The sequence below is a fragment of the Falco cherrug genome, chromosome 4, assembly GCF_023634085.1.
Source record: "Falco cherrug isolate bFalChe1 chromosome 4, bFalChe1.pri, whole genome shotgun sequence".
Classification (NCBI taxonomy): domain Eukaryota; kingdom Metazoa; phylum Chordata; class Aves; order Falconiformes; family Falconidae; genus Falco; species Falco cherrug.
Genome location: NC_073700.1, coordinates 13635088 through 13661093, shown reverse-complemented (window position 1 = coordinate 13661093; position 26006 = coordinate 13635088). Strand labels below are relative to the sequence as shown.

The 26006-nt window shown below is 55.9% G+C and overlaps 3 protein-coding genes across 7 annotated transcripts in view; 1 reads left to right on the top strand and 2 right to left on the bottom strand.

Moving 5' to 3' along the window:
- The window catches only part of MTMR14 (myotubularin related protein 14), a 34366-nt gene extending 33462 nt beyond the window's left edge, over window positions 1-904 (bottom strand). For 2 of the 3 annotated variants that reach the window (XM_055707435.1, XM_055707436.1), the window contains exons 1-2: window positions 742-904; window positions 522-667 (exon numbers count right to left, since the gene is read on the bottom strand). In XM_055707435.1, coding sequence (XP_055563410.1) covers window positions 522-667; window positions 742-861 — 266 coding nt within the window. In that variant the 5' untranslated portion in view covers window positions 862-904. The remainder of the gene's footprint in view (window positions 1-521; window positions 668-741) is intronic. The other variant, XM_055707437.1, reaches the window with a different exon arrangement.
- Window positions 905-2496: 1592 nt separating this feature from the next.
- Window positions 2497-17769, top strand: LHFPL4 (LHFPL tetraspan subfamily member 4). Of its 2 annotated transcripts, XR_008731783.1 has the most exons (5): window positions 2497-3059; window positions 12784-13020; window positions 13239-13255; window positions 13523-13762; window positions 13883-17769. XR_008731783.1 is itself a non-coding variant. In XM_055707438.1 (4 exons), the coding sequence occupies exons 1-4, from the start codon at window positions 2654-2656 to the stop codon at window positions 13529-13531; spliced, it is 669 nt and encodes a 222-aa protein (XP_055563413.1). In that variant the 5' UTR covers window positions 2497-2653; the 3' UTR covers window positions 13532-17769. The 2 variants fall into 2 exon arrangements, 1 of the variants encoding a protein (XP_055563413.1); XM_055707438.1 differs by having other exon boundaries at window positions 13523-17769.
- A 47-nt stretch (window positions 17770-17816) lies between these two features.
- The window catches only part of SETD5 (SET domain containing 5), a 66105-nt gene continuing 57915 nt past the window's right edge, over window positions 17817-26006 (bottom strand). Inside the window, exons 22-24 of one of the 2 annotated variants that reach the window (XM_055707351.1) lie at window positions 23154-23287; window positions 19269-19342; window positions 17817-19039 (exon numbers count right to left, since the gene is read on the bottom strand). In XM_055707351.1, the coding sequence (XP_055563326.1) occupies window positions 18440-19039; window positions 19269-19342; window positions 23154-23287 (808 nt within the window). In that variant the 3' untranslated portion in view covers window positions 17817-18439. Of the gene's footprint in view, window positions 19040-19268; window positions 19343-23153; window positions 23288-24482; window positions 24584-26006 lie in introns of those variants that run through there. The other variant, XR_008731763.1, reaches the window with a different exon arrangement.

Below are 26006 nucleotides of genomic sequence, written 5' to 3'. Positions count from 1 at the left end.
TCCAGACTAAGATTTCTCTAATCAGAGGCCTTCCAAGCAAGACCACAGGCACTTCATGAAGACAAGGAGAGCATCACACAGTCCTGCTTCTGGCCACGAGCTCTTTGCGTCTCCGGGCGAGCTGTAGCACAGTAATCATTAGGATCCAGTGCTGTGCTCAGGTTTACCCGAGGACAGCATGCAGCGGAGCTGGCGCTGCCCTGAAACACCCCGTTTCCTTCGCACCCCGCAGCTGCAGGCTCAGCTTAGCAGCTTTCCCCAGGGAAGCCCAAGAGCCTGGGGGAGCTCGGCAGGGAAGCGCAGCCCTGGCAGGCAGCGAGGGGCGCCCCGGGAGCGGCGCACCCAGCGGCTGACACCGCCGGCTATAATTAGCCGCAGCGCAGCCTGGCGGGGCTTCCCCCGGCCGGCGGGAGCCTGGAGCGGCAGCGGCCGCTGGCAGGTGCGGAAGCTCCCTGGGACAAAACGCGAAGGCGCCTCCGCCGGCCATCAGCCGTGCGGGACCGGGGCACCGGGGGCCTTACGGGTCGCGGCCGGCGCCGGCGTCGCGCTCCAGGAGGACGATGTGCCGCGGGTAGTGGGCGCAGACCTCGCCGTGCACGTTGGGGATCACGCTGTAGCGGTAGTCGCGACCGAAGAGCTCGAGGCACCGTCGCTCGATCCGCTCCACCTGCGCACAGCCACCGGTCAGGGCCCGCCCCACCGCCGCCGCTCCCCGGCGCCCCCCGCGCCCGGGCCCCTCACCTTAGCGGCGGCGCCGCCGCCGTCCTTGGCGCGGTACTGTGTCCGGGAGAACTCCAGCAGCAGCTCGGCCAGGGCGCGGTCCCCGGAGCCCGCCGGGGGGCAGCCGCGGGCCGCCGCCATCCCCGCGCCGCTCACCGCCGCCGGCCCATGGCCCCGCCCCACCCCTCGCTTCCGCCCTCCGTCGCTTCCGCCCGGCTGGCCAATCACCGCCGCCCACGTGCCACGCCCCTTCCGCTCGCCCGCCGGCGTCATCGGGACGCGACAGGCTTCGCTCGGTGCGGTTGGGTTTGCTCTAGGCCTCCCGCGGGGCAGTAGCCGCCTGGCTGTCGGTGCGAGCCCGAAGCGGGGCCTGGCGCGGTCAGGGGCGCGGTGGGAGGAGTGAGGCCCAGCGCAAGGGCTGGGCACGGCCGGGGCCCCGCAGGCGTGGGGTGGCCTGCGCGGTGCTCCCCAGCACCGGCGCTGCTGCGAGCCGTGGGGCGCCGAGGCTTTGCACGAAGCTCGCTTAGGCCCGCAGAGAGACGGGGCAAACGCTGGCGGGCACCGCTGAGCGGGTCTGACCGTAGCGCTGTTCTTAACGAATCCCGAAACGGGTGTTCATTAAAGAAGCCCCTCTCGGGGGGTGCGCGCCCACACAAATCCAGGCGCAGTGGCAGCCGCGAGGTGAACGGTAGCACGGGCTCGGCGGTGCGGCCGTGCGCGCTTGGGAGCGGTAGGGGCTCGTGTGCCCGGGATGGGAACGGGGATGGTGCCAGCGCCGTCGCGCACTGAGCCTGCATGTGCTGTTCGTGCCGGCGTTAACAGACAGCCCGTTACATCGCCAGAGGCACACGGCAGGCAGCTCCTTTGCTCTTGCGGGAGAATACAAAGTTGTTTCCATCAGCGTGTGTCTGATGTGCAAATGAGCTGCGAACCTTGACGAGACTTGGAAGAGAAAGAGGCCTCGGGAGCATTTTGTGTAAGCTGAGCTCAGCAACAGCTACAGCTAACGCGGAGCATCTGAACCGTCTGGAGAAGAAAACCGGCTCGAGACGCTCTGGTTTCCGCCGGCGTTCTGGGGCCAGCGTGAGGCTGCCGGGGCCGGGGGGCCGGGATTTTGCGGGGCACTGCCCCCGTACGCGTGCCTCAGGCTGACCGCCCGCGACACCCGACCCGGCACAGCCGCGTACCCCGGCTCTGCACCGCCGGGACGGGCGAGCGTTGCTGGCCCATGCCCCGCCGCTCTCCGTACCCGTGCAGCCCCGCCGGCGGCAGCATGCTTGCTCCGGCTCCACTGAGTCGGGAAGGCCGGCTGCCCGACCGGGGAGGCCCTCCGGTAGCCGGGGTCGAGGAGGGGCCGGGGGGGATGAACGCCTTCCCTGTGGGCCGGCTCCGGCCGAGCACGCCCACTGTACCTGCCGGCATTCACCGGGGCCCTGCGCGGCGCGGCGGCTCCGGGCGGGGGCGGGCCGGGGAGCGGCCCCAGTGGGCCGGGGTACCGGAGCGGGCCCGCCACCGCCTCAGCCCCACCTGAGCGACCCACCGCGAAACCTGCCGAGTCGGCCCGACCCCAGCCGAAAGCTACCGAGCGCGGTCCGAACCGAGCCGAGCCGCCGGGGAGCGGCCGAATCCCGCCGAGCCTCGATCCGAACCCGGCCGAGCCTTCGGCGGGCGGAGCCGAAGGCGGCCGAAGCGGCCCGATCCCCTCGGGGCGGGCTCGGCTGGGCTCGGCTCTGCTCCGCAGTGGCGGGGGGCGCGCGCCCGCGCGCGCGGCGGGGGCGCGCGCGGGGCGCAGAGGCGGCAGCCAAGATGGCGGCGCGGGTGGCGCAGGGGCCGGCAGCCCGCGGGCGCGCCTAGGCCGCGGCCCCCCCCCACCCCGGGCGGGCTCCCCGCCGTCGCGGCCCCCCCGCCCCCCGGCAGCGCGGCGGCCGGCAGGATGCTGCCCTCGCAGGAAGCCTCCAAGCTCTACCATGACAACTACGTGCGGAACTCGCGCGCCATCGGCGTGCTCTGGGCCATCTTCACCATCTGCTTCGCCATCATCAACGTGGTGGTCTTCATCCAGCCCTACTGGGTGGGCGACAGCGTCAACACGCCCAAGCCCGGTTACTTCGGGCTGTTCCACTACTGCGTGGGCAGCGGGCTGGCGGGCCGGGAGCTGTCGTGCCGCGGCTCCTTCACCGACTTCAGCACCATCCCCTCGGGCGCCTTCCAGGCGGCGGCCTTCTTCGTGCTGCTGTCCATGGTGCTGACGCTGGGCTGCATCACCTGCTTCGCCCTGTTCTTCTTTTGCAACACCGCCACCGTCTACAAGATCTGCGCCTGGATGCAGCTGCTGGCAGGTACCCGCCGCCACCGGCCTCCGACGGGCCCCGGCCCCCGACGGCACTTCGCCGGGCACGCAGGGCGGGTGACGGGCGGGGGGGATGCGGGCTTCGCTGGGATGGCGGCGCCAAGCGCGGGCGGTGGGTGTTGGTGCCCGGCGAGCTCCAGGCACTGGTAGTGGGGGCCCTGGCCACAGGGAATGTCAAGGTTGCTCAAGGAAGCTGGGCTGGGTCCAGGCACTGCAGGGCTGTGGTTCTAGGATCCAGCCCCAGGGCTTCCTGACACACCCTGGCCAGGCACTACCACTGACAAAGTACCGGGAATGGGCACCAGCTTGGGGCACTGGCGTCCAGCGCTCTGCAGGCACTGCTGTCAGGGCCTCCAGCCACAAGGAGTACCAGGGCTGCCCAAGAACTCTGGGCTGGGTACAAGTACTGTGGATCCATAGGATGTCCCAGACAGGAATTGAAGCCGGGACACCCCAGGGCTTCCTGGCACACCCAGGCCAGGCACTTGCACTGACAGAGCACCAGGAACAGGTGCTGGCTGTAGGCACCAGCACCCGGGGTTCCCCAGACAGAGACTGGCTGCAGGGAACACCAGGGTTACTCAAGGAAACTGGGCAGCATCCAAGCACTGCAGGGCCATGGGATGTCCCAGCCAGAAACCGTCCCCTGAGTGCTACAGGGCTTCCTGGGACACCCAGGCCAGGCACAGCCACTGGCAGAGTACCAGGAATGGACATCTGTTCTGGGCACTGGCAGCCAGGGCTCCCCAGGCAAGATCTGACCCCAGGGTACCACGGGGATCCCTGGGACACAGCAGGAAAGCTGGATCAGGGACCCTCCTCAGAGGACCCAAGAACAGGCACCAGCCAGCCCTGGAGCGCTGTCTTTGGAACACCCTGGGCCAGGGATTAGCCTTGGAGGACCCTAGTACACCCCAGTCAGGGACCAGCTTTCAGACATCCTACAACAAGGACTGTCCCACAGAGTCAAGGACCAGCCACAAGGATGCCCTAGGACACCCTGGGGCTGGGGCCAGTCCCCTGGGGATCTAGGCCCCCTGGGGCACCCCACATCAGGGGCTAGTCTCCCTGTCTACCTAGCCCTGAGGGCATTCCTGAGCAAGTCTGCCCCCAGCAGGTACCCACTTCAGGGGAACCCCCAGGCCCTGAAGGGACCCCATTACTGGCAGGAGCCCATGCATGGACCTCCCAGCCCTTTAAAAATGCCTCTGCACAGACAGACCCTTCAGCTCCCCCTAAAAGAGATGTGCCCAGGCCGCCTCTGCCCTCCTTCCCTCCCTCCCTCATCATGAAAGGACTCTGAGGACAGACCATCCTCAGCTCTCTGCATAAAGAGACCTCAAGTACAGTGCTTCCCACAGAAGCACCATACATTTACCTTGATGGCTCCTCAGAAGTGACCACAGGCTCAAGCCCAGTCATGCCTGCCAAAAGTGCCCCTGGCTATAGATGCTTCTTAGCTCCCTCCACAAAAGAAACCCCACCACAGATGTAGCCCAATGCCCTCATAGACTCACTCCTCAAAGTGACACCCAAACTTTTCCCCAGAAGGGGACCTGATGCATATATTGATAAGGATCCCAAGCATCCTCTTGTACATGGACTTCCAAGCTGTCCTCACAGAGGGTCTGTCCTTTTGGGAGAAAGACCCTGAAAAGAGATGCTGAGCTTCCCCTAGTAGTGGGACCCTTCACTTCCTTATCTCTCCAGTTTTACCACATGTGGCAAGACATTACCTTACTCCCCACTGCATACAAGGTGTGAACAGACCCAGAGCTTCCACCAGAAAGACCCAGAACCCCCCATATTCCTAATTAAAGGACCCCAGTCCACACCCCTGGGAGAAAGGCCCCAGTCATTGATGTGGCGGGATACAGCCCCCTCATGCTGGGGGGTTGCAGCTAGCCCAGCAGCTAGCCTGACCTCTTCTCACCCAAATCAGGACCACAGCCAGACCTGGAGCTGCCTTGGCTTATTGGGAAATTCGTTCATTTTTAATTTTCCCTGTCCTGAAGATTTACCAGTTTAAGGCAAGCTCAGAGCCCAAATCCTACTGATTGTCAGCAGCTTAATCAAGTGGCTTGGAGCGCCCGGCTGGTGCTGCTACTGCACAGGGAACTGCGTGGTGGAGGGCACTGCACTTGAAGGCAGCTCCAGGCTTCCTCCCCGGTTCCTCCTGTGGTGCCCTGGCTCAGGCTTGGGTGGCCATGGCAGCACCCTACTGCTGTCACCTCTAGGTACCCCTTGCTCTTCCCTGGGGCTTATGCCTGCTCACACTTTGCACCTTGCAGTTCACTGCAGTTGTGAGGATCCCAAGTGCATGGTTGCTGGGGCCATGGGCTGGCTCTTCTGGCCCTGGCTGGCCCAGTCTTGTCTCAGAGCTCTCCCAAAGCAGCATGGCTACACAGCCTCTCTGTGTCGGGGAAAATCCAATGCAGCATTAACAGAGACTGGCCATCCACGCTGCCCTGAGATGGGGAGAACCAGACAGCTTCTGTCCTGCAGGAGAGGCTGGTGTCACCATCAGGGAGGGCCAGGACACAGAGTGGTGGGGTGGGGTGTCCTGACAAGAGTGAACCTCATCTGAGGGGCTGGGCAGGGCTGAACTTCTTTGGGCAAGTCAGAGGCAGATGCAGGTGGATGTGGTACCTTGTGCATGGAGAGGGAGCTGCCATGACCCATGGAGAGGACACCGTGGGCCAAATCCCATGGGTAGGGCAGGATGTGGCCTGATGCAGGCTCCAGCACAGCATGATGGCAAGCTTCGGAGATTCACCCACCTGGGAGGTCAGAGGGTTGTGCCAGAGCAGGCGGCCTGAAGGGGCAGGGAAGGGAAAGACATTCCCCCTGCCTCAGCAAGGTTTTAGCTTGAGGCCTTGCACCACTATGGCAGAAGCAACAGCGAGGCCCAAAGTTTCATGATCTTACTGGTGAAAACCAGGTAAACAAGGTGAAAAGTAGAGAGATAGGGCAGAGGTGGGTCCACCTTGTCCCTATGGGACAGCCAGTGCAGAATACAGGGCAGCTGAGTAAGGGCATGAATGGGCTCTTCAGAGGAGAAAAATCAGGAGCAGGAAGGTGAGGGAGGAGGAGGGGAGAAAGATCAGGAATTCAGTTTAAATCGTCAATCTCTAATTAGTGGACAATCAAGGAAGGGTTTAATTAGAGCTTCACAGAAAGCTGCAGCTCAAAAGCCACTGCCCCCCTAGGAGGAAACTGGATCTAATTAAGAGGAAAGGCTCTGCTTTATCGCAAATAGAAATGTAGCCATCTGCCCTGTTCAAAATCCCAGTACGCGAAACTGGAGATTTTGCTAAATCCTTCTGTTACAAAACCAGAAATGGCTTTTAACACGAGCACGTCAACAACTGTATGACTGACAGCACCCTGATGCCACCCCAGTCCTCAAAATTAACAGAGGAGCTCCTTCAGAAAGTCCCACAGGATGATGCTTACTTGAAGAGAAAGGGGCTGTGTGTGGGATCCCTCTCATCCACCCGCCATGGGGGGCCGGTACAGGAGTGAGATGAAGGCAACTGGGCTGATTTTGTAGATGCCTTCATTCCAGCAACCACGGAGCAGTCATCTGCTGGAGACCGGAGCGCAGGAATACACCACCACGTGCTGAGGAGGCTGCCCAGGAGCCTCAGCATTTCCTCCGATTCCCTAATTCTCTGCTGTAATATAAGACACGATCACCCTGTGAGTTAACTTTGAGCTTGGAGCAAAGTTGTTCTGGTGTCCAGCACTAATGCTGGAGCGAGAGAGCCCAGCCCCCTCTGCATGGCACTTGCACCCGCATGCCTCCCATGAGGATGGTCACTCCCAGTGGGTCTGGGGCTCTTTTCAGGGGGGCTTCAGTTTTGTACTCACAGTCCACTGAGGGTCAAAAGAGGCAGCCAGCTGAGCACGCAGTGCCTCTTGCATGGAGGAAGTGACTGGCCACCTTTGAAGGTGTTTCTTCATGCTTCAGTGTGGTGAGACCTTCCAGCTCCCTTGGCTAGGCACAAGCATGACACATGAGGTGCCTTTCCATCCAGGGCTTTGTCACTGGCCGTGGGGCTGGGGTTTGTCTTTATCGGTGGCACTTTGCAGTTAACTGCACAGTGTCCAAGTGCCTTGCCGGATGGTGAACAATAATACATATCATCTCAGGCTTTTTCTGCTTTTGGAGTCCCCCTTTGGAGCTACACTCACCTCTCAGATGGGCCCTTCCCACCCACCAGTGTGTGAACTGGGAGCAGAGGCAGAGCCTTGATCAGCAGCTTCATCCTCTGCACCTGAGCTGCGTTTGCCACCACCTGAGTGGGGACCCCTCCCGCAGCACAGCTGGTGGCATCATTTCAGCACGTCCATGAAGAGGAGTGGTTATAGGAAGCCTGTTGCTGACTGCTGGGCTGAGCTGTGGGTGGCGGTGGTGTGGCTGCAGCCTTCATGGAGAGCAGCGTCTGGCCCGAGCAAACACCATAGCCCTGGAACACTCCCTGGTACTGGTGCTGATGTGGTGGCTCTGCTGAGCCATGTCAGCATGAGCTCATCTTCCCGACTGGAACTTGCTGGAGAAGCAGCTTCTGTCAGAGAGAGTTTGAGACTTCAAAAAAATATGTTTTCATGGATGTAAAAGTTATTTGTTGAAGTTCTTAATGAAAAAATGAGAGAGTGACACCACTGCTCTAAACCAGCTAGGAGTGTAACTGGGACAGCTGCTGGGAACGAGGATGAAGCAGTCTTGAGCTGTTTCTCTGCCCAAGGGAGAAATATTGCCCATATCTGATCTTCCAGGTCTTTCTGCTTTCACCTGCCAACCTTGCAGCAAAAAGAAGACATCACTGCAAAACTAGCTTCTGGCACCAAAAAAAGCTTTCCTCAAGATTTCCCCTCTCCTCTGCGGGCCACTCCTGTCATACAGTGGGGACAGGAGCAGCGACACAGCGCAGACTTTGCATCCATCCAGTGCCTCGTGCTCCACAGCAGCCAGCCTTGGGCTTTGGAAGGCAGCATAACCCTCCTGTAGTAGCTGTTAACGTGCCTGTGGACCTGCAGGGAGGGGCTGAGCTGGGTGTTTCGGAGCCACTCGTGTCCTGGAGCTTACATCCCTTAACTGTTGTTCCAGATAAAGTAACTGTCAGTTCTGATTCATACCAACTCATAACTCTATTCTGAATCCTGCTGATTTTTTGGCTCGGAAACAGCCTGTGGAGCAAAATGCCGTAAGGGAGCTCCTGTCTGTGTAAATGGCCAGTGCTAGCCATCCCGAGCAAGCTGCCTTTAACTTTCATTTATTTTTGAGGGTTTTCTGTTTTTAGGAGGGGACAGGAGGCTGTGTTTGTCTCCTTTCCTTTGGCTGCTCAGCTCTCAGGAGGTTTCCTAGTGAGAAATGGCCACTCCAGATCCCAAAGTCACGGCACAGCCCCTGTTCCCCTGGGGGTTTGGGGCTGGTGCGTGGTGCCCAGGGGCACCGTGTTGGGGATCTCCGGCGGGAACCTCTGATGTACTGATGACACAGCGTCGCGGCAAGTGGCCATGAGCACAGTGGAGGATATGGCACCCGGAGCTTCTTCCCCTTCAGCACAAGGTAGACGTGAGGGGCTGGGGGAGGTCACCAAAATGCTGCCAGCAGAGAGGCATCCCTGTGGTGAAGGTGGGAGTGATGTGCATGAGAGCAAGGGACAGCCAGCTTGCTGACCCACTGCCCATGGGGCCAAACACCCCGCTGTCCCCAAGCCAGCTTTAACAAGCCCTTTGGGACCCAGAAGTTCTCCCCCAGTTACACCCACATTTTCCAATTTTCAATCCCTCTTGTGTCCTGGGGCAGCGTGACGCTCTGCATGCTCGTGTTGGGGGGGCGGCCGTGTCTCTCAGCTGCAGGGCACGTCCCTACTAGCCCCTTCCACCCGTGGCACATGAGAGCAGTAAAAGCCAGTCTTCACCCACGCCTGCAGACTAAACTAGACATTAAAAGTGATTAAAAAAAATTAGATTTGAATCCTGCAGGCACAACTACACGGGACTGGGGCAGCACTGGGATAACTGTGGTACTCTGCAAACATGCAGGTTACTCAGACGGTCCAAATTAGCTAAATGCACTTTCTACCAGGGGACGTTATGCTGCCGGGAGGAGCCTCCTCATCTCTCTCTGCTAAAATCTCACTCCAGTGTTGCAGCCTGAGTCATAACATTGAACTCCCTTCAATTAATTTCTTTTGCGTGGATACCAAAAACCCTTGAGATGCCCGTTTCATTTCTAGGGAACCCTGACAAGGGAGCACCGAGTGGGAAGCCATGAACCAGCTGCAAACACAAGCTGAGAAATGGTGGTTTCCCCAGGGCCAGAGCCCCAGCCCCAGCAGATCCCACAAGCAGCCCTGCTAACCACAGCTGCTTTGTCTTCCCTCTGCATGCATCCTGCCCTGGTGGTCACTGAAATGCCCAGTGTCAGATCTGTCTTTCCAACTGGGAAAACTTTGGAAGAGGGAGTGGGAGCCCAGGACCTGGGGGTGCGATGGTAGCTGGGGTGTGTGACGAAGTGGCTGGCTGTCCATGGTGCCACTGGCAGTCCCACCTCAGGAGAATGGGAATTAAAAGCAAAATGGATGGGAGTTGGGTTATTTTTTTCCTCGTAAATAGTGGTTCTTGTAGGAGTCATCCCTTGGTGTTTTTCATGTGCTTGCAAGGCGTAGAAACAGGCTGTTTTAAACAAAACCCAAGGTTTTTCTACAGGTCTGCAAGGGACTTTGGAGCTTTTGGAGGCAGGTGCTGGCAGAATGGTGCTGTGGGCAGAGGGACTGGCAGGCAGAGCCCCGTCCTTGCACCCCTCAGACTTGCTACGAGGGGTTTGTTGGGAAGGGCAGCGCTGAGGCTGACCATGTGGGGATCCCCTCCTTGATCTTGCTCTGCTTCAACGTTACTCCTTGCTGCAGGCACCGGAAGGTGTTTCCAGGACATTGGGTGGCCTGGGGACATGCGGAAAAGGGAATTGCTTGTGACAGAGCAGAGGACGAAGCTTGCTGCTGGGAACACGTAGGACAGATGGGAAGAGGGGAGCACTCCACAACTCTTTGCTGGGAGAGGACCTGCCTTCGGTGGCGCAGCCCTGCCCCAGCCACTTCCCAGGGAGCTGCAGAACAGTCGGGGTCTTGTGGGAAGAGGCTGGTCACCTTTGGGCAGTGGCATTCGGGTACCTGCAGTGACTCGGGCATGCTCCTTTGCCCTGGTAGTAAATTTGTAGTTTAATTCTGTCTGGCAAATAGGGGCTGTGAGGTCTCGGGCAGAGCTCCTGGACCTACTCCACAGGCCAGGGCACAGGCTCCCGTTGCTCTTGTGCCAGTGCAGAGCAGGCACACAGGGACAGCAGGGACCAGGGCAGGCAGACACACACTAGAGCCAGCCCCAGGCGTCCTGGCAGTGACCATTGCTGCCTGTCCTCCATGGCTGTGTTGTGACAACCTGCTGCACAGGTGGCTCATGTGCTGTGTGTTTTTCCCATAACTCTTTTGAGCAGCTTTCTGCTTTCACCTTAAACCCTGTCTCTTGTATCCTCCATGAGTGCCGTAGCCCTCCAGCATGTTAATCCACAGCCTGCAGCATCACTGTCCTGTCCTGCCATGTTTGGGACCTGCTGACGTGCTGGGAGATCCTCACACACACACCTGTGGTGTTTGCAGAGTGGTGAGCTCTCGGTGAGCTCCGGCTCTACCTGGGCAGCTGGATCCAGAGCCCAAATAAATGCTCAGAAATGCAGAGGACATACCAATGCTTGCAGAGTCCAAGGGAAGGCCTAGGGGCTGCCGTTCTGCTCCTGTGAAGGACTGACTGAGGGCTGTGCGCAAAAGCTGGGAGCCTGCCCAAGCCCTTGCTGGTGCAGGTACAATTAGCACCTTATTAATTTTTTTTTCTGCTTATGTTTGCCTTCTTCTGCCACCCTGGAGCACTGCCCTGTTGTTCTCTTCTGGGCTGAGAGGGGCTGTCACTGAGGGCTGCTGCCCACCCAGGCAGCTGGAGCGCTTGCCTTGCTGCTTTCTGAGCTTTCCTCTGGCCTCAACCACATGCTCACGGCTATTTTCTTGTCCTCACCAATTTTGGCAGAGCTGTTAGAGCCATGCCCATTTCCAGGCTGGGTTGTGCCAGCCTGACCAGCCCTGTGGGGGCAAACCCACCCCATCGCCAGGGATGGCCACAGAACACCTTAGCTTTTTTCACAGTTGCACTGCCCTGGGAGCTCAGTGGATTCTAAAATCCTCTTGGCATCTCTGCTTTCCTGGGAAGAGTCCCCGGCACAAGTCTGCTGCTCCTCCTTACCTTTAATTCAGGTCTGTGCTTGAGGGTGCTCAGGTTAGCAGCAGGCCAGGTGGCTCCTCACCGTGCCCCGTGCAGCGCACAGCGTCGATGCCAATTGCACAATTTCTTCCAGAGGGGATGGTTTTGGGTTAGTCCAGTCTCAGCAGGCAGGGAGTTCCCCAGACATGGCTGTGCTTGGCTGGGAGTCCCCAGTGACGACGTGCCAGAGATGCTGGTTTGTCAGCTCCTCATGTGTGCGCCACGCTGTGCAGTCATGTGGTGCTGGCGTGGCACCAGGGCAGCACCAGGGCTGTGTATGATGCTAAATCTGCTTGCAGAGCTCGCCTCTGTCTGCAAAGATGCTTTTACCAAGCAGGTTTGTGACATGGATGGAGGAGACAGAGAGCAGGCAGCAGCTGGCGGGTGGTGGTATGTACTGGTGTGTGGGCTGCTGGGGGCAGCTCACCTCGGGTCTGTGGCCTTTCCTGGGGAGCACAGTTGGCACAGCACATCAAGATGTGAGGGCAGTGCCGAGTCCCGGTACGATGCCCTATGCCAGCCCTGCGCTCGCTTTCCCCCTCTCCTGGGATTTCCCTTCCCTACCAAGAGCGGTTAGAAGTGCACATCAGCACCCCAAAAGCTCGCCAGCCAGACCAGCTGCTGGTCCCCCAGGGCTGCTGCCGCAGCAGCACTTGTGCCGGACAGGGTGTTTGCTGTGCTCCAGCAGTACGGGACAGGGAGGTACCTTGTTGCTTGTGCAGGCTCAAGCCCCTCAGTCTTCCCTAACCCAGCACAAAAATATTCACAGGGCATCCCAACCCATCTCCATCATCTTTAACATTTGTAGCTTTCCCAGCTGATACGGGGTGAGGAGCTTCTGTACTTGCTGTAGTTAGAAAAAATGTTGCCTCCTTACCTTGACCTTCGCGGGCTTTGTCTCAGCATTTCCCTTCCCCATCATCCTGGGGCTCCCTGACATCTCCCTGCTCGGCATGGGGTGTGCAGGACAGAGGTGTGCTGAGCAAGCAGCCCCGCTGGGAGCGGTGCCTGCAGGCTGTGAGGCCTTTGGGTGTGGGGGCTCCTGGGGACGACGACCCTCTTGGCGCAGGCAGCAGCCAGTAGCTTCTGCCCACATGCGGGAACCCGTGGTGATGAGGAAAGGCCATGAGGAACCACTGATCCTGTGGTTAGTGCTTGAAGAAACCAAGACCCTGAAGTCCCCATTTGTGTGTGGGGCACGTTTGGGGCAGCCACGCAGTCCCCTGGGGCTGTCGGGGCAGCAGTGGCTGTCACCCACAGAGCTGCCTGGCTGTCGTGGGGCCAAGGCAGGCTCCCTGCCAGGCACGGGATGCACTCACGCACTGACTGGGGGGCTCAGCACCCAGCACTGCCACCCGTGTGCGCTCTGATGCTTCCCGCTCCTCTCCCCCTTGCAGCGCTCTGCCTGGTGCTGGGCTGCATGATCTTTCCCGACGGCTGGGATGCAGAGACCATAAGGGACATGTGCGGGGAGAAGACAGGGAAGTACTCCCTGGGCGACTGCTCCGTGCGCTGGGCTTACATCCTGGCCATCATCGGCATCCTCAATGCCCTCATCCTCTCCTTCCTGGCCTTTGTCCTTGGCAACCGGCAGAACGACCTGCTGCACGAGGAGCTCAAGACAGAGAGCAAAGGTGAGCGCTGCGCTGCCGGGGGTCCTGGGGCCCTGCACCGTGGCCATGGGCGGCGGGATCCTTAGGGGGAATAGCCTGGGGGGCTCGGCCCCTCCAGCAGTCTGCAGTGAGGGTCCTGCAGGCTCAAGTGCCACCTGCAAAGCGAGGCAGGCTGGGCAGGGTGGGAGTGGGCTGCCGACCCCCTACCCTGCCTGATGCCCTCTCTTCTGTTTCCACAGATTTTGTCGGCACTGCGGTAAGTCCTGAGTGTCACTGTCCCATCCCCTAGCCCTGACCGTGCGGCGTGTCTGGGTGTGACTGTGCTGGGTGGCTCCCTGTGGGGTGGCATGGGGGGACCCTGGCTATGCGGGGCAATGGGGCTGGGGTCAGTGGGGACAGGGGGGCAATGGGGAAAGGGGGCAGCAGGGATGGGGACAGGCATGTGTGTGGCACATGCTGGTGGCACGGCGGTGCAGTGAGTCCTGCCCAGCACCAACCCTGACCTGCTGTGCTCTCCCCACAGAGGATATAAAGCCAAGTGCCCGCAGCAGGACCCTCTTCCCGCGGCCGGCAGCCTGGGCACTCCCTCCCCATCCTGCCCTTCGTCTGCTGCCAGCAGCCACGCAGCGTCCCGTGCCGCTCCCCGGGCCCCACTGCCTGCACCGGGGACGTGCCGGCCATCCGCCGCATCCATGGCCACCTCCATGTCCATGCTGGCACCGCCATCCCACGCACCCCGCCAGCTCCGCACCCCCTGTCGCCCGTGGGTCACCACCGGGGGAGGATGCCCCAAACCCGCTTCGTTCGAGAACAGCATCCAACTGCGGTTTTGTTTCAAGGAAAAAACAGTCTCAGAGTTTTTAACAGATTTCTACATCCCCAGGACTCCTGACCTGCTGCATCCCACCCGAACACGCGCTCAGTGATGCCCTGCGCCGGCTGCTCCAGGCCCTGGCCCCCTCCCTGCTCCCATTTTGTACAGCTCCGTGACCCTGCCTCCATGGCTGGGGGACCCGGTGGCGGGGCCGGGGCCCAACCCCTACTTTTACGTGTAAATTCATATTCTCTAAACAGGGTAAAGTGACTCAAGCCCCCTCGCCCCCCACCCCAGGAGCGCAGCCCCAGGGCGTGGTGTTTCCTGGTGCGTGGCTGGGGCTGTGGGCTGCCGCTCGCTCCCCCCCAGCACAGGGACCACAGGGGCCTCGCTGCTGCTGGCCGCTGGGACACCCGACTCGAGCCGCTGCTGAATGTAAGCCCTGGTAAGTGGGAGCAGCTGGACATACAACCCCCCCCCTCGGGTGGGTGCAGGACCCCCCCCCCCAGCCCCCTCCCTGAGCTGACCGCAGGCTGTTGCCAAACGCCTTCCCTCCCCATCCCCATACGGTGCTTCATCTCCACTGGCGACGGCAAGGCTCTCCCTGCCACACGGTGTGGCTGGGGGAGACCTGGGTGCTCCTGTTCCCACCCTGGCACCCTGGTCGCGTCCCCTGGCTGCACCTCGCTGGCCCGCGGTGATGGCCCGCAGGGAGCTGGCAGCAGCTGCCCGGGGCAGCACTGAGGCCAGAGCCTCCGGGCACGAGGCAGCCTGCATCGCACACGTGCAGCACCCGGGAGCCGGCACCGACACCCCCGGCACTCACCCTGGCACAGGCAGCCACAGCCCGGCCGCAGCTCTGCTGGCCAGACCGGCATGTGTGGGCTTCCCCAGGTCCCGGCTGCGGGGGGCTGGGGCCACCACAGCCCTTGCAATGCAATAAAGTCCTCAGCACTGGCCGCGTCTCAGTGCGAGTAGCCGGGGGCTGTTTGCAGGGCCCTGGCGAGGCCGGGCCGGGCGCCGGGCAAAGCCTGGGAGCGGGCTGGAGCTGGGCGCAGGGAGCGGAGCAGGACCAGGACCACGGCCCTGGGATGGGCAGCCCCGGGCAGGGGAGCTGCTGCCAGCGGGGCTCGGCCACGGCCATGGCCACAGCGCATGGAGGCTGCTGGGCGATGGCAATGACGGGCTCCGCAGGAACCATCGTGGTGCCCGGGGCTGGCGGGAGCAGGTAAGTCGTGCCCTGAGGCCCTGTATGGCGGTGGTGAGGGATGGAGCTGTGGAGCCAAAGTCCCCCGGGATGGCGCAGGTGCTGGCGCTCCTGCCCACGGCCTCTGCCAGCCTCGGCCTCCCTCCGGCAGCTGCCCCTCGGCCCCGGCAGCGCCCGGGTCTTGCCAGCTTGGGAGCGCTGCTGCCGGCTGAATTGAAAAACAAGCGAAGAAAATCAGTGGAGAAAGGAATACAGTAGCTGTAATATATCTGTATTTTAGTACAAAGTTTGATACAGTGTTTCACAAAACCTTATTGAAAAATATAATTCAAACCAGACGAGCTTGGCGCCCTGTGGTGTGGGGAGGGTTGGGATGCCCCCCCCCCCGCCCCGGCGCTGCTGGAAAAGCCGGGAAGGTTTGCAGGGGGTCCGAGGACCCCGCAGGGGCACTGGCCATGGCGCAGCCACAGGGGGTGGGGGGTGGCAGGGTGGGCAGCGGGGGTAGGGAGCCCACCCTGTGCCCGGTGGGGCTGAGCCTCCGTCTGCACAGGCGGGTGCGCAAGGGGGGCTCCGGCCGGAGGCAGGGCAGGGAAAGGGCCTGTCCCCCCCCCCCGGCAAGGCAGGAGGTGGGGGCTGGGTCCTGTCTATCCCCAGGAGCGTTTCAAGCCCCCCCACTCCTGCCCGTCCTCGGGTCCCCATGGAGCTGTGGAGCACCGCGGGCGGGCTGTCGGCTCACGGGCTGGCAGGAGCCGCCTGAAATTCAGCAGATCCTGCGCCTTGATGGAAAAACAACTCGCGTGGCCCGTAGTGCAGTGGTGTGCTCCAGCAGGGGAGTGGGGACAGCTTTCTGGGCTGTGCGAGCGCGAGGGCAGCCTGGGGACCTCCTGGACATCTGGAGAGCTTCGGCCAGCTCTGGCACCCCCACTACGGGATGCAATCGCAGCCTGGGTGAGCCCCATGCAGGCACACGGTGTGGAGGAAGGCCAAGGGATGGGCTTGGTCGGCCTCTGGGGAGAAGGGAGAGCGTGTTGCTGCCTGCAGCTTTCGGGGAAGGAGGCAGCTGAGCCAGACTCTTCTGGGGGACGTGCCACAACAGACACTGTCCCACAAGGTGTCGAGGGAACATTTTCATGGTGAGGGCAGTCCAACCTCGGAGGCGATGGACACCTCAGGTGTGCCAGCTGTGAGGATGGCACTTGCAGGCACACCAGGCAGGTCCCACTCCTGGCTCAGCCCATCTCGGCCTTCCTAAGGAAAAGGCAAGCAGTATGAAAATGCAAAGGCCCGGGCACCAGCACACCAGAAACCAGGTTTTGAAGCGGGTGCGGTAGCACAGGGGACACCCCCCACCCCACCTCCTCCCCAAATGAACCTGAGTGAGAAGAGCAGCAGCACGGCCACCGTCTCAATGCTCCAGCCAGGAAGCTTGGGGAATTTCCCTGTCCTCGGGAATGGTGGCCCCCAGAGCAGCCCCCGGTTTCACCCGAAACGCTGGCAGAAGGGAGCTCTGCAGGGCTGCTCCCGAGAGGTTTCGTGTACCCTGCAGGGACAGCGAGGACACTGACATGCACCTTGCCTCACCCCACCACCCGGGCAGCAGCACTCAAGGTGGTAAGGAAATGGAAAGAAACTGTCAAAAATACTGGTTTTCAAGTTAAGTATTTTTATTATCAAAATTATTACATCTCTTGTGAAAGTTCAAATGTTACAGCATGGTGTAAAAACTCCACTAGAGTAAGAAGCTACAGCCCCCACCTTTCCAAGAGCTTTCCAGGGTCCCTCCCTCCTGCCCCCCTGCTGTGCCCGAAGGTGCCAGAGCCTCTGGGCAGGGCCCCCCCAGCCCCCTCCCGCCACCCGGCAGGGCAGAGCCCGCCTGCCCTGTGCTGTTCAGAGCACGAAAGGGGAGGCTGCACCCCCAGGGCTAAGCCGAGTGAAGTTTACACCTATTTTATACAGTATACAGACACCCAACTGCGGGGTGACAAGTTCCATCCCAACACGCTCACAGCCAGACAGTGTGAGAAAGTTACTCTTTGTTTCAATATTTTAAAAGTCTCCCCTAGGTTGAACAAACACCTGATTTCAATTGTGAATTAGAGAAATCTGTAACAGTCCTAAAAAAAGGAAGAAGACTGTGCATCTGAAAAGACAGGGGAGACAGACTCACAGCATTGTTATCCAAGAGAAAGGAGAAGTTCCACTGCAGCACCAGGGATGACACCTGTCGTATATTAGCTAACCTACTATGGTTATAACTGAATATAAAATTAGATAAATAAAAACACGCCCGATATTACAGTAAACAAGTGAGAAAGAAGCTGGCAATCGTATGGAATTGAACAGACAGCGCACTGTGTCTGGGCTGGCTCTGCTGCCACGCTCGGTGGGCGATGGCGGCGGCTCGGAAAGGCATCCCGCACAGCGCCGCATGGACAGCCTCCGGCTCGGCACAGACCCGGGTCCCCACCGAACACCCAACCACCGCCTCTCCGCAGCCCCCAGCTCCTCCGCCAGGCAGTCCCCCACCTGCCGCAGCATCACTTTACTTATCAGGCCCCTGGTCACCCCCAGCGTGTCTGCGCCCTGGCAGCCAGAGACCCCCGGCGCGGTGGCACGCGGCAGCACCGCCCCAGCAATGCTCCTGTTCACAGACCTGCGACGGATGCGGTGATTGCGCCCGTCAGAGCAGCACGTGACAGTGCATCCCAGATCCTTTGCAGCGACAGGCACATACACTCCAACCGCCCCCCTCCCCACCCCCCCGCCCCCCGCCCCCCCCCCACCCCCCACCCCCCCGTGCTAGTTCACATTTGCGGAGACTGCTGTCCTGGAAAAAGCTCCGACCGCGGCAGTCACGACCCAGGCCCAAAGGCAGCCGTGTGCGCTCGTCTGCTTGTGACTGGAATGATCGTAACGGATTAAAGCCCTCCCCAGAACGCACTGAGAACCTGACCTATAAGAGAGCTTTGGGATTGGAGTTCAACTTCCCCCCATGTTTTCTTTAAACTGCTTTCCTATTCAAAAAGATGTCCGTACTGCATGAGTGACTATGGCCATGGGCACGGACAAGAGACAGAGGCTGCACCACAGTCATTGCACTTGAACCATTTGCTTTTTTTTCCTTTTTTTTTTTCCTTTTTTCTTTTTTTTTTTTTTCTTTTTTTTTTTTTTTTTTTGCAATGTACCCACGCATCAGGGAACAGCTTTGCTACAGTCTCTGCCTCAGAGAAATTTGTGTTCTCCTACAAGGCCAGAGGCCAATACTGCTCACAAATCTCACCCGTGCATTTCAGACCTCAGCCTCTGACCCCTGGCTCTCCAGCATCAGGTGCAAGCTCCCAACACTGGCCCAGGAGCCACTTCCAGAGGTGACTGGAAGGAGCTATGGGCAGTTTTGTCCTCCTGGAGTCCAGGCAACCCTAGGAAAGTCCTGTTTGAGTCTTTACTCCAGAACTTTGAAGCTGCTGAAGTCTGTACTGATGGACACTGCTTCCCCCGCGGTGCGAATAGTGTTGTGCATTGGAAATCACTGCCCCCCGGGAGCCCTGGTAGAGAACAGACTGCCCAGAATTCGGTAGGCTGATAGTCCGCAAGTCTGACTGTAGTGACCTAGCACTTTGGGGAGCGGAGGAGGTGCCCGATGCGCCTGTGCAGGGCTGGGAGCCCGACTCTGTGGAAAGAGAGTCCACAGCTGTCTGCTGTGCTGGGCTGGCAGCAGCAGGGCAGCTCTTCTTCAGGAGGCTGCCGCTGATGCTGCCAGAGTGCTGCTGGCTGCTGTAATACCCCGAATTCCCTGCAAACAGGGCAGAGGAGTCTGTGGAGACCGAGTGGGCAGGGCTGGAGTACGAGGTGGAGGAGAGGGAGGTTTCCGAGGAACCATGAGAGAGGCTGTGTCCTGTCCTCTGTGCTGCTGCTCGATAGCTGTATCCAGGAGATGGGGTAAGGTGTCCTCTGTAGGGGGAGGAACTCTGCTGGAGAAGGGTCTGTGATTCTGCCTGGGGACTGTCAGACTGCAGGAGCTGAACAAGTCATTGGGGGGGGGGGGGGGGGGGAGGGAAAAAGGAAAACAGAAAAAAAAAAAAAGGAAAAGGCATGTCAGACTGACTTCACCATTTCCTACTTCCTTCTCATGCCAAAGGTGCTTAGTGCAGCAGGATTAGGAATAACTGGCAGCCAAACCCAGTTTCCTCCCTAATCCTGTTGAAAGATTTATTTCAGAATGGGCAGAAAATGTATGAAAGAATTCACCTGGTAGCTGTATCGAGAAGGACTGTAAACTGCTGGTCCTTTGTGGACTTCTGGAGTGTCTCCTTCTGCTGTGTCTGCAATGTACAGACAAGATGCGTTAAACCTCACCCTCCGGACTGAGGCCACAACAGTTCCCTCTCAAACCACACCTGCGCACCCCCCCCAGCTGTCTTGTTCTGCATCCAGCTACAGCTGAGACCAGAGCAGCTTCTCCAGCCATCAGCATTTCAGAAACTGAAGAACCCCAGCAAAGGCAACCAGGAAACCTTAACGTGTGTAAACCAGCCATACACATTAGCAGCTGCTGCTTCCCTTACACCAGTTGCTCTGGTTTAGCGCAAAGCTCAGCTGCCTTGGACTAAAAAATCTGCATGGCCACACCTGGTGACACTGCACAGCCACAGCCTGGGCTCCCTCGGCTCTTCAGAAGGATGCGAGAGGCTGAAGACAGTTTCTAAGAACTCAGCAATTCCCCACTCAGCCTTGGTCACAGGAATCCACATTGGCTACAGTTACAGCTGGGGAGATAAAACTGTCCCTTCTTAGATTGCTGTCAGCAGAATCCTGCTGCAGGTTTTCCTCAAAGGCAGATCCAGACACCGCCGCAGACTGAGTGAGGTCCCACGCTGCCAAGGCTGACAGCACCCCTGCTGCTGTTTTGGGGATTACGCTTTAGAAGTCAATTGAGCTACTCCAAATGGAGTAACTCTGAGACCTCAGAAATGCTTGTTTTTGAAACAGCCCAAGATGATGGAAATGCTTTGAGGTTTGAAGGGTACCAGCAGCACAGTACACACTGATCCACCTTAATTACGTGAGAGATCAAGAGAAATAAGCTGCTTCTTGACAGAGCAAGTCTTTCTAGCACCTGTATCCTAGAGGGTGAGTGAGCTTCTTGTCCTACCAAACAACTCAACCTAAATTGGGGTAGGCACGGAGAGCTTACTGCAAACGACCCAGCCGCCTTGCCACGTGTGTTTTTCAGTTGCTAGTATGGTAACCACGGGGTTCAGCTGGTGATCATGCTCTCTTTAGAAGGCAGCGAAACTGGTGGGATTAGAAGATTTCACATCAGAACTATGTTGCAGTCTAACGAGACAGAGCTGTTTATCTGCAGCATCCCAGGGATTCTCAGCAGCCACGTTTGAAATGCCTTGGTAAAACAGTGTTGGTATTAGTATCAAATTTATATGACAGATGTGTCTCAATCATGAAACAGGACACGCTGCCTTAGTCTGCTCTTCACTTCTGCCAGACAGGTCTGGCTTGGCACCAGCTGCACTGGCACAGGCACCAGTGTCAGCAGTGCCCATGGCTTTCCTGCAGTTACTCTCTCTGTGCTACATCACAGTTGTTGGCTTAGCTAAATGGGAATGTGGATAGAGTTGCCTTGTCTGCTGCTGAGGCTCAGAAGCCTTCTTCCTCAGGGCACAGGACCTGCCCAGAGACCAGGATGTGAAGCTTCCAGCATGTGTCCTGTGCCGCCACCTATTTTCTGAAATAACATCAGATGCATTGAGTAGCTGTTTGCTGTAGGTGACACTCGAAGTACTGCACTGCAGAAAGGCAGAACTTGGAAGTTTGGGGCATGCTTTGTTAAGCAGTCAGGCACAGAAGAGACTAACTGTTCAGTCCAGGAGATCATTATGATTAACAGAAGTTGAGTATGAGAATCAGAAGAAATCTAAAGATTTCTAGAAGGAATTGTTTCTTAAAAGGCCAGGCACACCATCAGTGCTGCATGATTTACTGGCAGTGCCTGTTCACAGAAAAAAACCTTGACAAGTTAACGACTATCGGAAGACTCTGTATTACAAAGGGTAAATAACCTCTAACCTTCCTGAATTTGCTTTAGGTAAACTTGAAAGATAAAGCCAGCATTTCCCTCCACCGTTCCTTAATACTTGCACAAGGAAGGACATGAAGAACTGTTTTTCTCGGCAGTACTGGCCTGTGTCAACCTAAAGCATATATGAAGTGACAGCTTTAACTGAGAGCAGCTGCAATTCTCAGAAGTGTGGCATGCACACAAATTCCATTTCATTCCTACATGCCCCATCAGCAAACTATCCAAGTTTGGGGTTTTTTGTTCCCTTCATATTATCCGTTACAGCATCAAGTAAACGTGTATCTTCACAACTCCTACAGGTGCTACGAGGAATGGCAGGGACTCAGCCACCCATTTCTTTCACCAAGAAGCAGACCAGCAACTGGGGGAGGGAAGGTGGCTCACTGAATCTAAACAAGCTACTGAAGAAGTTGCCAGAGTATGCAAAACCAGAAAAAAATTCTCTTGCCGCGCTAGGATGAAAGAGACAAAAAGACTTTTGTCAGCTACAGCATTAACTTTTCATAACTTGGAGTGGGATGGGTTTTATGTAACAAGAAAGAAGAACGGATTGATGCAGATCAAAGTTTAACTGCAGCTTAACTCTTGGATCAGACTGAAGAGCCAGAGCTGTACAGATTACAGTGGGCAAAAGGCCTGTTGCAAGAGCCTGGATTTCGCCTACCCTTCTAAAAAATAGCCACCATGAAACCCACTTCCACTGGTTTAAGAAAGTTAGGGAAAAGACTCCCAGTGGGGTCCCAGGAAACCATGACATTTTTGATAGGGTAGAGGATTGCCTCTCAAGACCAGATGAATAAAAAGCATTTGAAAGGAGATCTGCTTAGGTGCACAAAAATAGGAAAACCCCAGATGGGAGGCCCGGTTTCAGAAAGCGGTCTCAAATACACCTGGGGAAATGGGGAAAAAAGTCTTGATTTGGAATTAAATAAATACAAACCTGCCCTAAAATGCTCAGAAATTAAGTACTCCAAAGGCAAAAGTTGCTGTTGCTGCTCAGTTACCCAAAGAGCGTTCTGTGCTAGCCTGGGTTAGAGGCTCTAGTCTTTCCACGTCTAAAATACCACAAGACAAGGCTCTCTATTCCAGAGATTCAGATGCCTACTACAAATCATCAGCAAGCTGTAGCTGTATCAGTCAGGGGTCTCTAACAACAGTCCTCAGCTATGAGGCAGTCGGGGCTCATGGCGACACACAGACTAAGTTATTTAAATATGATGATCCACTGCCGTAAGTCCCAAATGTGATCAGGGTTCTGAGGGCGCAATCTGTCAGAGAGAAACAATCATGTTCAACAGAGACTGCAAAGTAAATAGAAGGAAAATAACTGTTTCACAGCTGAGAAATTAGGCAATCACCTGTCCGTCTCTCAGAAAGTCACATCTCACCTTTACATCACAGATGGATAAAAGAGGGGCATATTTTCAGCTCAAGTTACAAATACTGATCCTGCATGCTACTTGGTGAGGACAACACCTTATTCAGAGAAGAAAGGAACATCAACACAGAACTGAATTCATCTCAGTAAGGAGGTGCATTTCACAAAACTGACAAATATAACAATTCAGGGAATCAAGTAACTTCAAAATAGAAGTAAGGCTTGAAAGTCAAATTAGTTCTTAGCACTGCCTAAAGCCTACCCCTGCATTTTACTGTGCTAATACATTTACCTGAATGTTCAGCCCACTAGAATTATTAAATGATAGCACTTTCATCCACAGTACATAGGGGCAACTGAGGCAATTCTGCGTAACCCAGCCGTCCAAGGACAAAGAAACTGTCTCTGCCAGAGCCAAGATGCAGGCAGTCTTGAATCCAAACCCTGGAGAAACCTGGAGGTCTTCCAGGTCTAACAGAAGAGGGATATAGGCTTTAGCAGTATCTGAATAACAATGAAGTATAGTTTGCAAAAGGCTCTTATAAGGCATTGATAATGTTAAAGACGAAGGTATGACTAAATTTGCAGACAAGTTTGTGAAGTTACCCGAGCCCATCATTTCCCACCAACCAAGTACTCAAACATTCCATTTTCCTACCTGTGTCTCTCTCGACAGCACTGTCACAGGTAGGTGAGGATTCATTTCTCTGCGATACCTTTGCACCACTTCGCAGCACCTTCTCAAGTATGCCTCGGCCCTCTCGAAGCCTCTCCACTGATGTTGGGACCATCCTGCAACAAAAACCCAGTAACGGCTGAGGATTGCTATTACACAGCCAACAGCAACGTGACCAACGCACAAGGGGGCTGTGGGGTCCTTGGTATAATCACAACACAGGCTTGTCTTTACAGTCTCTGCTTAAATTCACTGGTATGATGTTAGTGCAAATGCAAACCCCTACCACAGAAGGGAGGGATCAGAGATCACCAGCTCTCTATAGACAGATGAGGAATAAACTTCTGAACTGATTTTGCAACGTAAATAACCTCCTGCGGGATTTTAGACTGCCAGTTTCTGGCTACCACGATAGCACTGCCCTCAGAAAAACAAAGTCTTTACTCTTACCAAAAACATGGTATAAACATCCAGTTCAGTAGATCACCTGATTACAGGACACCTTCCCCCAGAAAAATTGTTTCAAGACTCAACAGCATTTTGAAAATCCTGGTATTGTTTTAAGATTAGATGCAGTTATTTTGCACAGATTACCTTTATTCAAAGTAAAAAGAAGCAAACCCAATACCTTTATGATAATACAGTGTTCAAGACAGTACAGTCAGTTAATGCAATGTTCCTAGAGCAGAGTTAGCTTGGCCATTTTGCCCATTAATGTTACTTTGTCCCATTTATTTTGCAATGTGAAAACTCTCCGCTCAAGATTGGTGCTAGATCTTGTCCCATTATATATTACAAGTGTCTGGTCTGAGGGTGAAAAAGAGGTGAAGTGGCTTTCCTAAAGACAATCTATACAAGAAAAACAGAGCCACAAACAAACCCCAGACCCCTGGGTCAGTATTCAATCTGCCATGCACAGGGCCAACCAAATCTCTTTAAAAGTATGTGTTTTAACCTATAAGATAGAAGCATCTTGACCAGGGATTCACAATGCCTTTACCCTAGACATTGAAGAATGTGCGCCTTAAAAATACCTGAATTTATATATTTAGTATAATATTAAATGCACTGCATACCATGTAAGCATGCAGCTTAACACCATATTAACATATTTTTGTTTAGTGCTTTTTCTTTTTAAAGATATACTGAAAACTGCGCTTTACATTAGCTTTGCTTTCTTTTTTTTTCTTTTTTTTTTTTTTTTAAATAAATAGCCCAGACATTGAAGTTCACCCCTCACTGAAGCAAACAGAGAAGGGGCCAGAGTTCACACCTCATGGAGGTGAATGGGGTGAGGGGGTGAATTCACACCTTCGTTGCTGCTATTGTTTTGCTGGAGACAGTTTTCTGCAAGGCTGGGTTTACTGGGCAGCAGCACATCTGTTTACATTGTGATGGCTGTATCTTGGCAACTGAAAGAGACAGAAACTTAATTTTTTTTAAATGAAAGCTATTGGCAATTATTGTAGAATTCAGCAAAAATCTGGACAACTCTAAAAATTAAGGCACATAATTTTAGCTCCCACCATTTTCTTCTGTCCCTAATATTGTATTATTGTGAATGTCTGGAAATTTATCTGAAATTTAAGCACTCTGAGTTAAAGATGAAATTGGGTCACAACTTTAACTCAGTAACAGGCAGTTTCTGATATATTTTTTAAAAGTAGAAGGTGACTGCACGTTTGTTAGCCTTGCCCATTAAAACACAGAACAAGAATTTAAAAGGCAGCAAATCTGCTTAATCCTATTTCAAAGTGTATCAGCATGGTTTCAACTTTATATCCAGCGCCCCGTAACAATACAGTCTTTATTTCCACACAATACTTACTCATGAAACCATGTGAGAAACAGAAGCCAGAGCACCTGCTGAGGACCAGCAGATGAAGCTCAGAGAATATAAAACATGGTACTACAGCAAGGTTGCCACAGACACCTCACCCCAAACCAGGGTGTTTTGGTTTTTTTCATTCAGCTAGGTTTTTCTTTCACCCTTTTACAGGCAGAAGGAAGTGGCACAGGAGGAGATGGGCATAGGATATCAACACTTGCACAGAGTAATATTTGATTATAAAACAATGATTATAAACTAATCATCAGCTGCCTGCCTCAGCCGTGGCCAGTCCCAACACGTGGCAGAAGGTCATCCGGCAGACACAGTACTGTCAGAGAGGTACAAGACAAATTATTTCTATTAATCTCTGCTTGAGGAGTGATGGAAAAGGGAAGGAAACAGACCTTACTACTCCTGCAAGTTCACCCAAAACTATGTTTCTCAAGCACTTTCAACACAGAATTCATACTTCTCACTGCCTTCAGCATTGCTTAGCACCTCTTCCCTTGTACATTCCCCTGCCATTACGTGAGCAGTGACATAGCTGCTCGTTTGGAGAATTAGCGTTAAGAAAGGGACGCCTTTTTGCCTGTGGCGTGCATGAACAGAACTCGAATACAAAGCAGCAGAGCCATTGTACTACATAGCTCTAATCAGCAGAACATCCTAACCATCACTGCATTGACACTATAACACAATACTCTACATTTCAGTGCTTCAGTACTTAATTTTTTGGACCAGACATTGCTATCAAGTTCAAAAGTGTTTGAAGACCAGCCTTTCCCTTATCAAACCTTCTCATGGTAACACGATAAAGGTGGTTTTTCCATGCCTTTGCCAAGCCACCAACTGCAGTTTAGTAACCGCTCTTCAAGCTCTATGTGCAAGGCATTAGGAAAGTTGGACTTATTTCACTGTCCCTGCTTCTCAAATGCAAAGTTGCAGAGGGTGCTGTTAGCTTTCCTTCGGAACAGGAGCTGACAATATTGCTCATGTTCAAAAAG

Coding starts and splice junctions, on each gene's coding strand:
- LHFPL4 (XM_055707438.1), top strand. CDS start 2,654: ATGCTGCCCTCGCAGGAAGCCTCCAAGCTCTACCATGACAACTACGTG. Junction 3,060..12,783: donor CTGGATGCAGCTGCTGGCAG/GTACCCGCCGCC, acceptor TCCCCCTTGCAG/CGCTCTGCCTGGTGCTGGGC.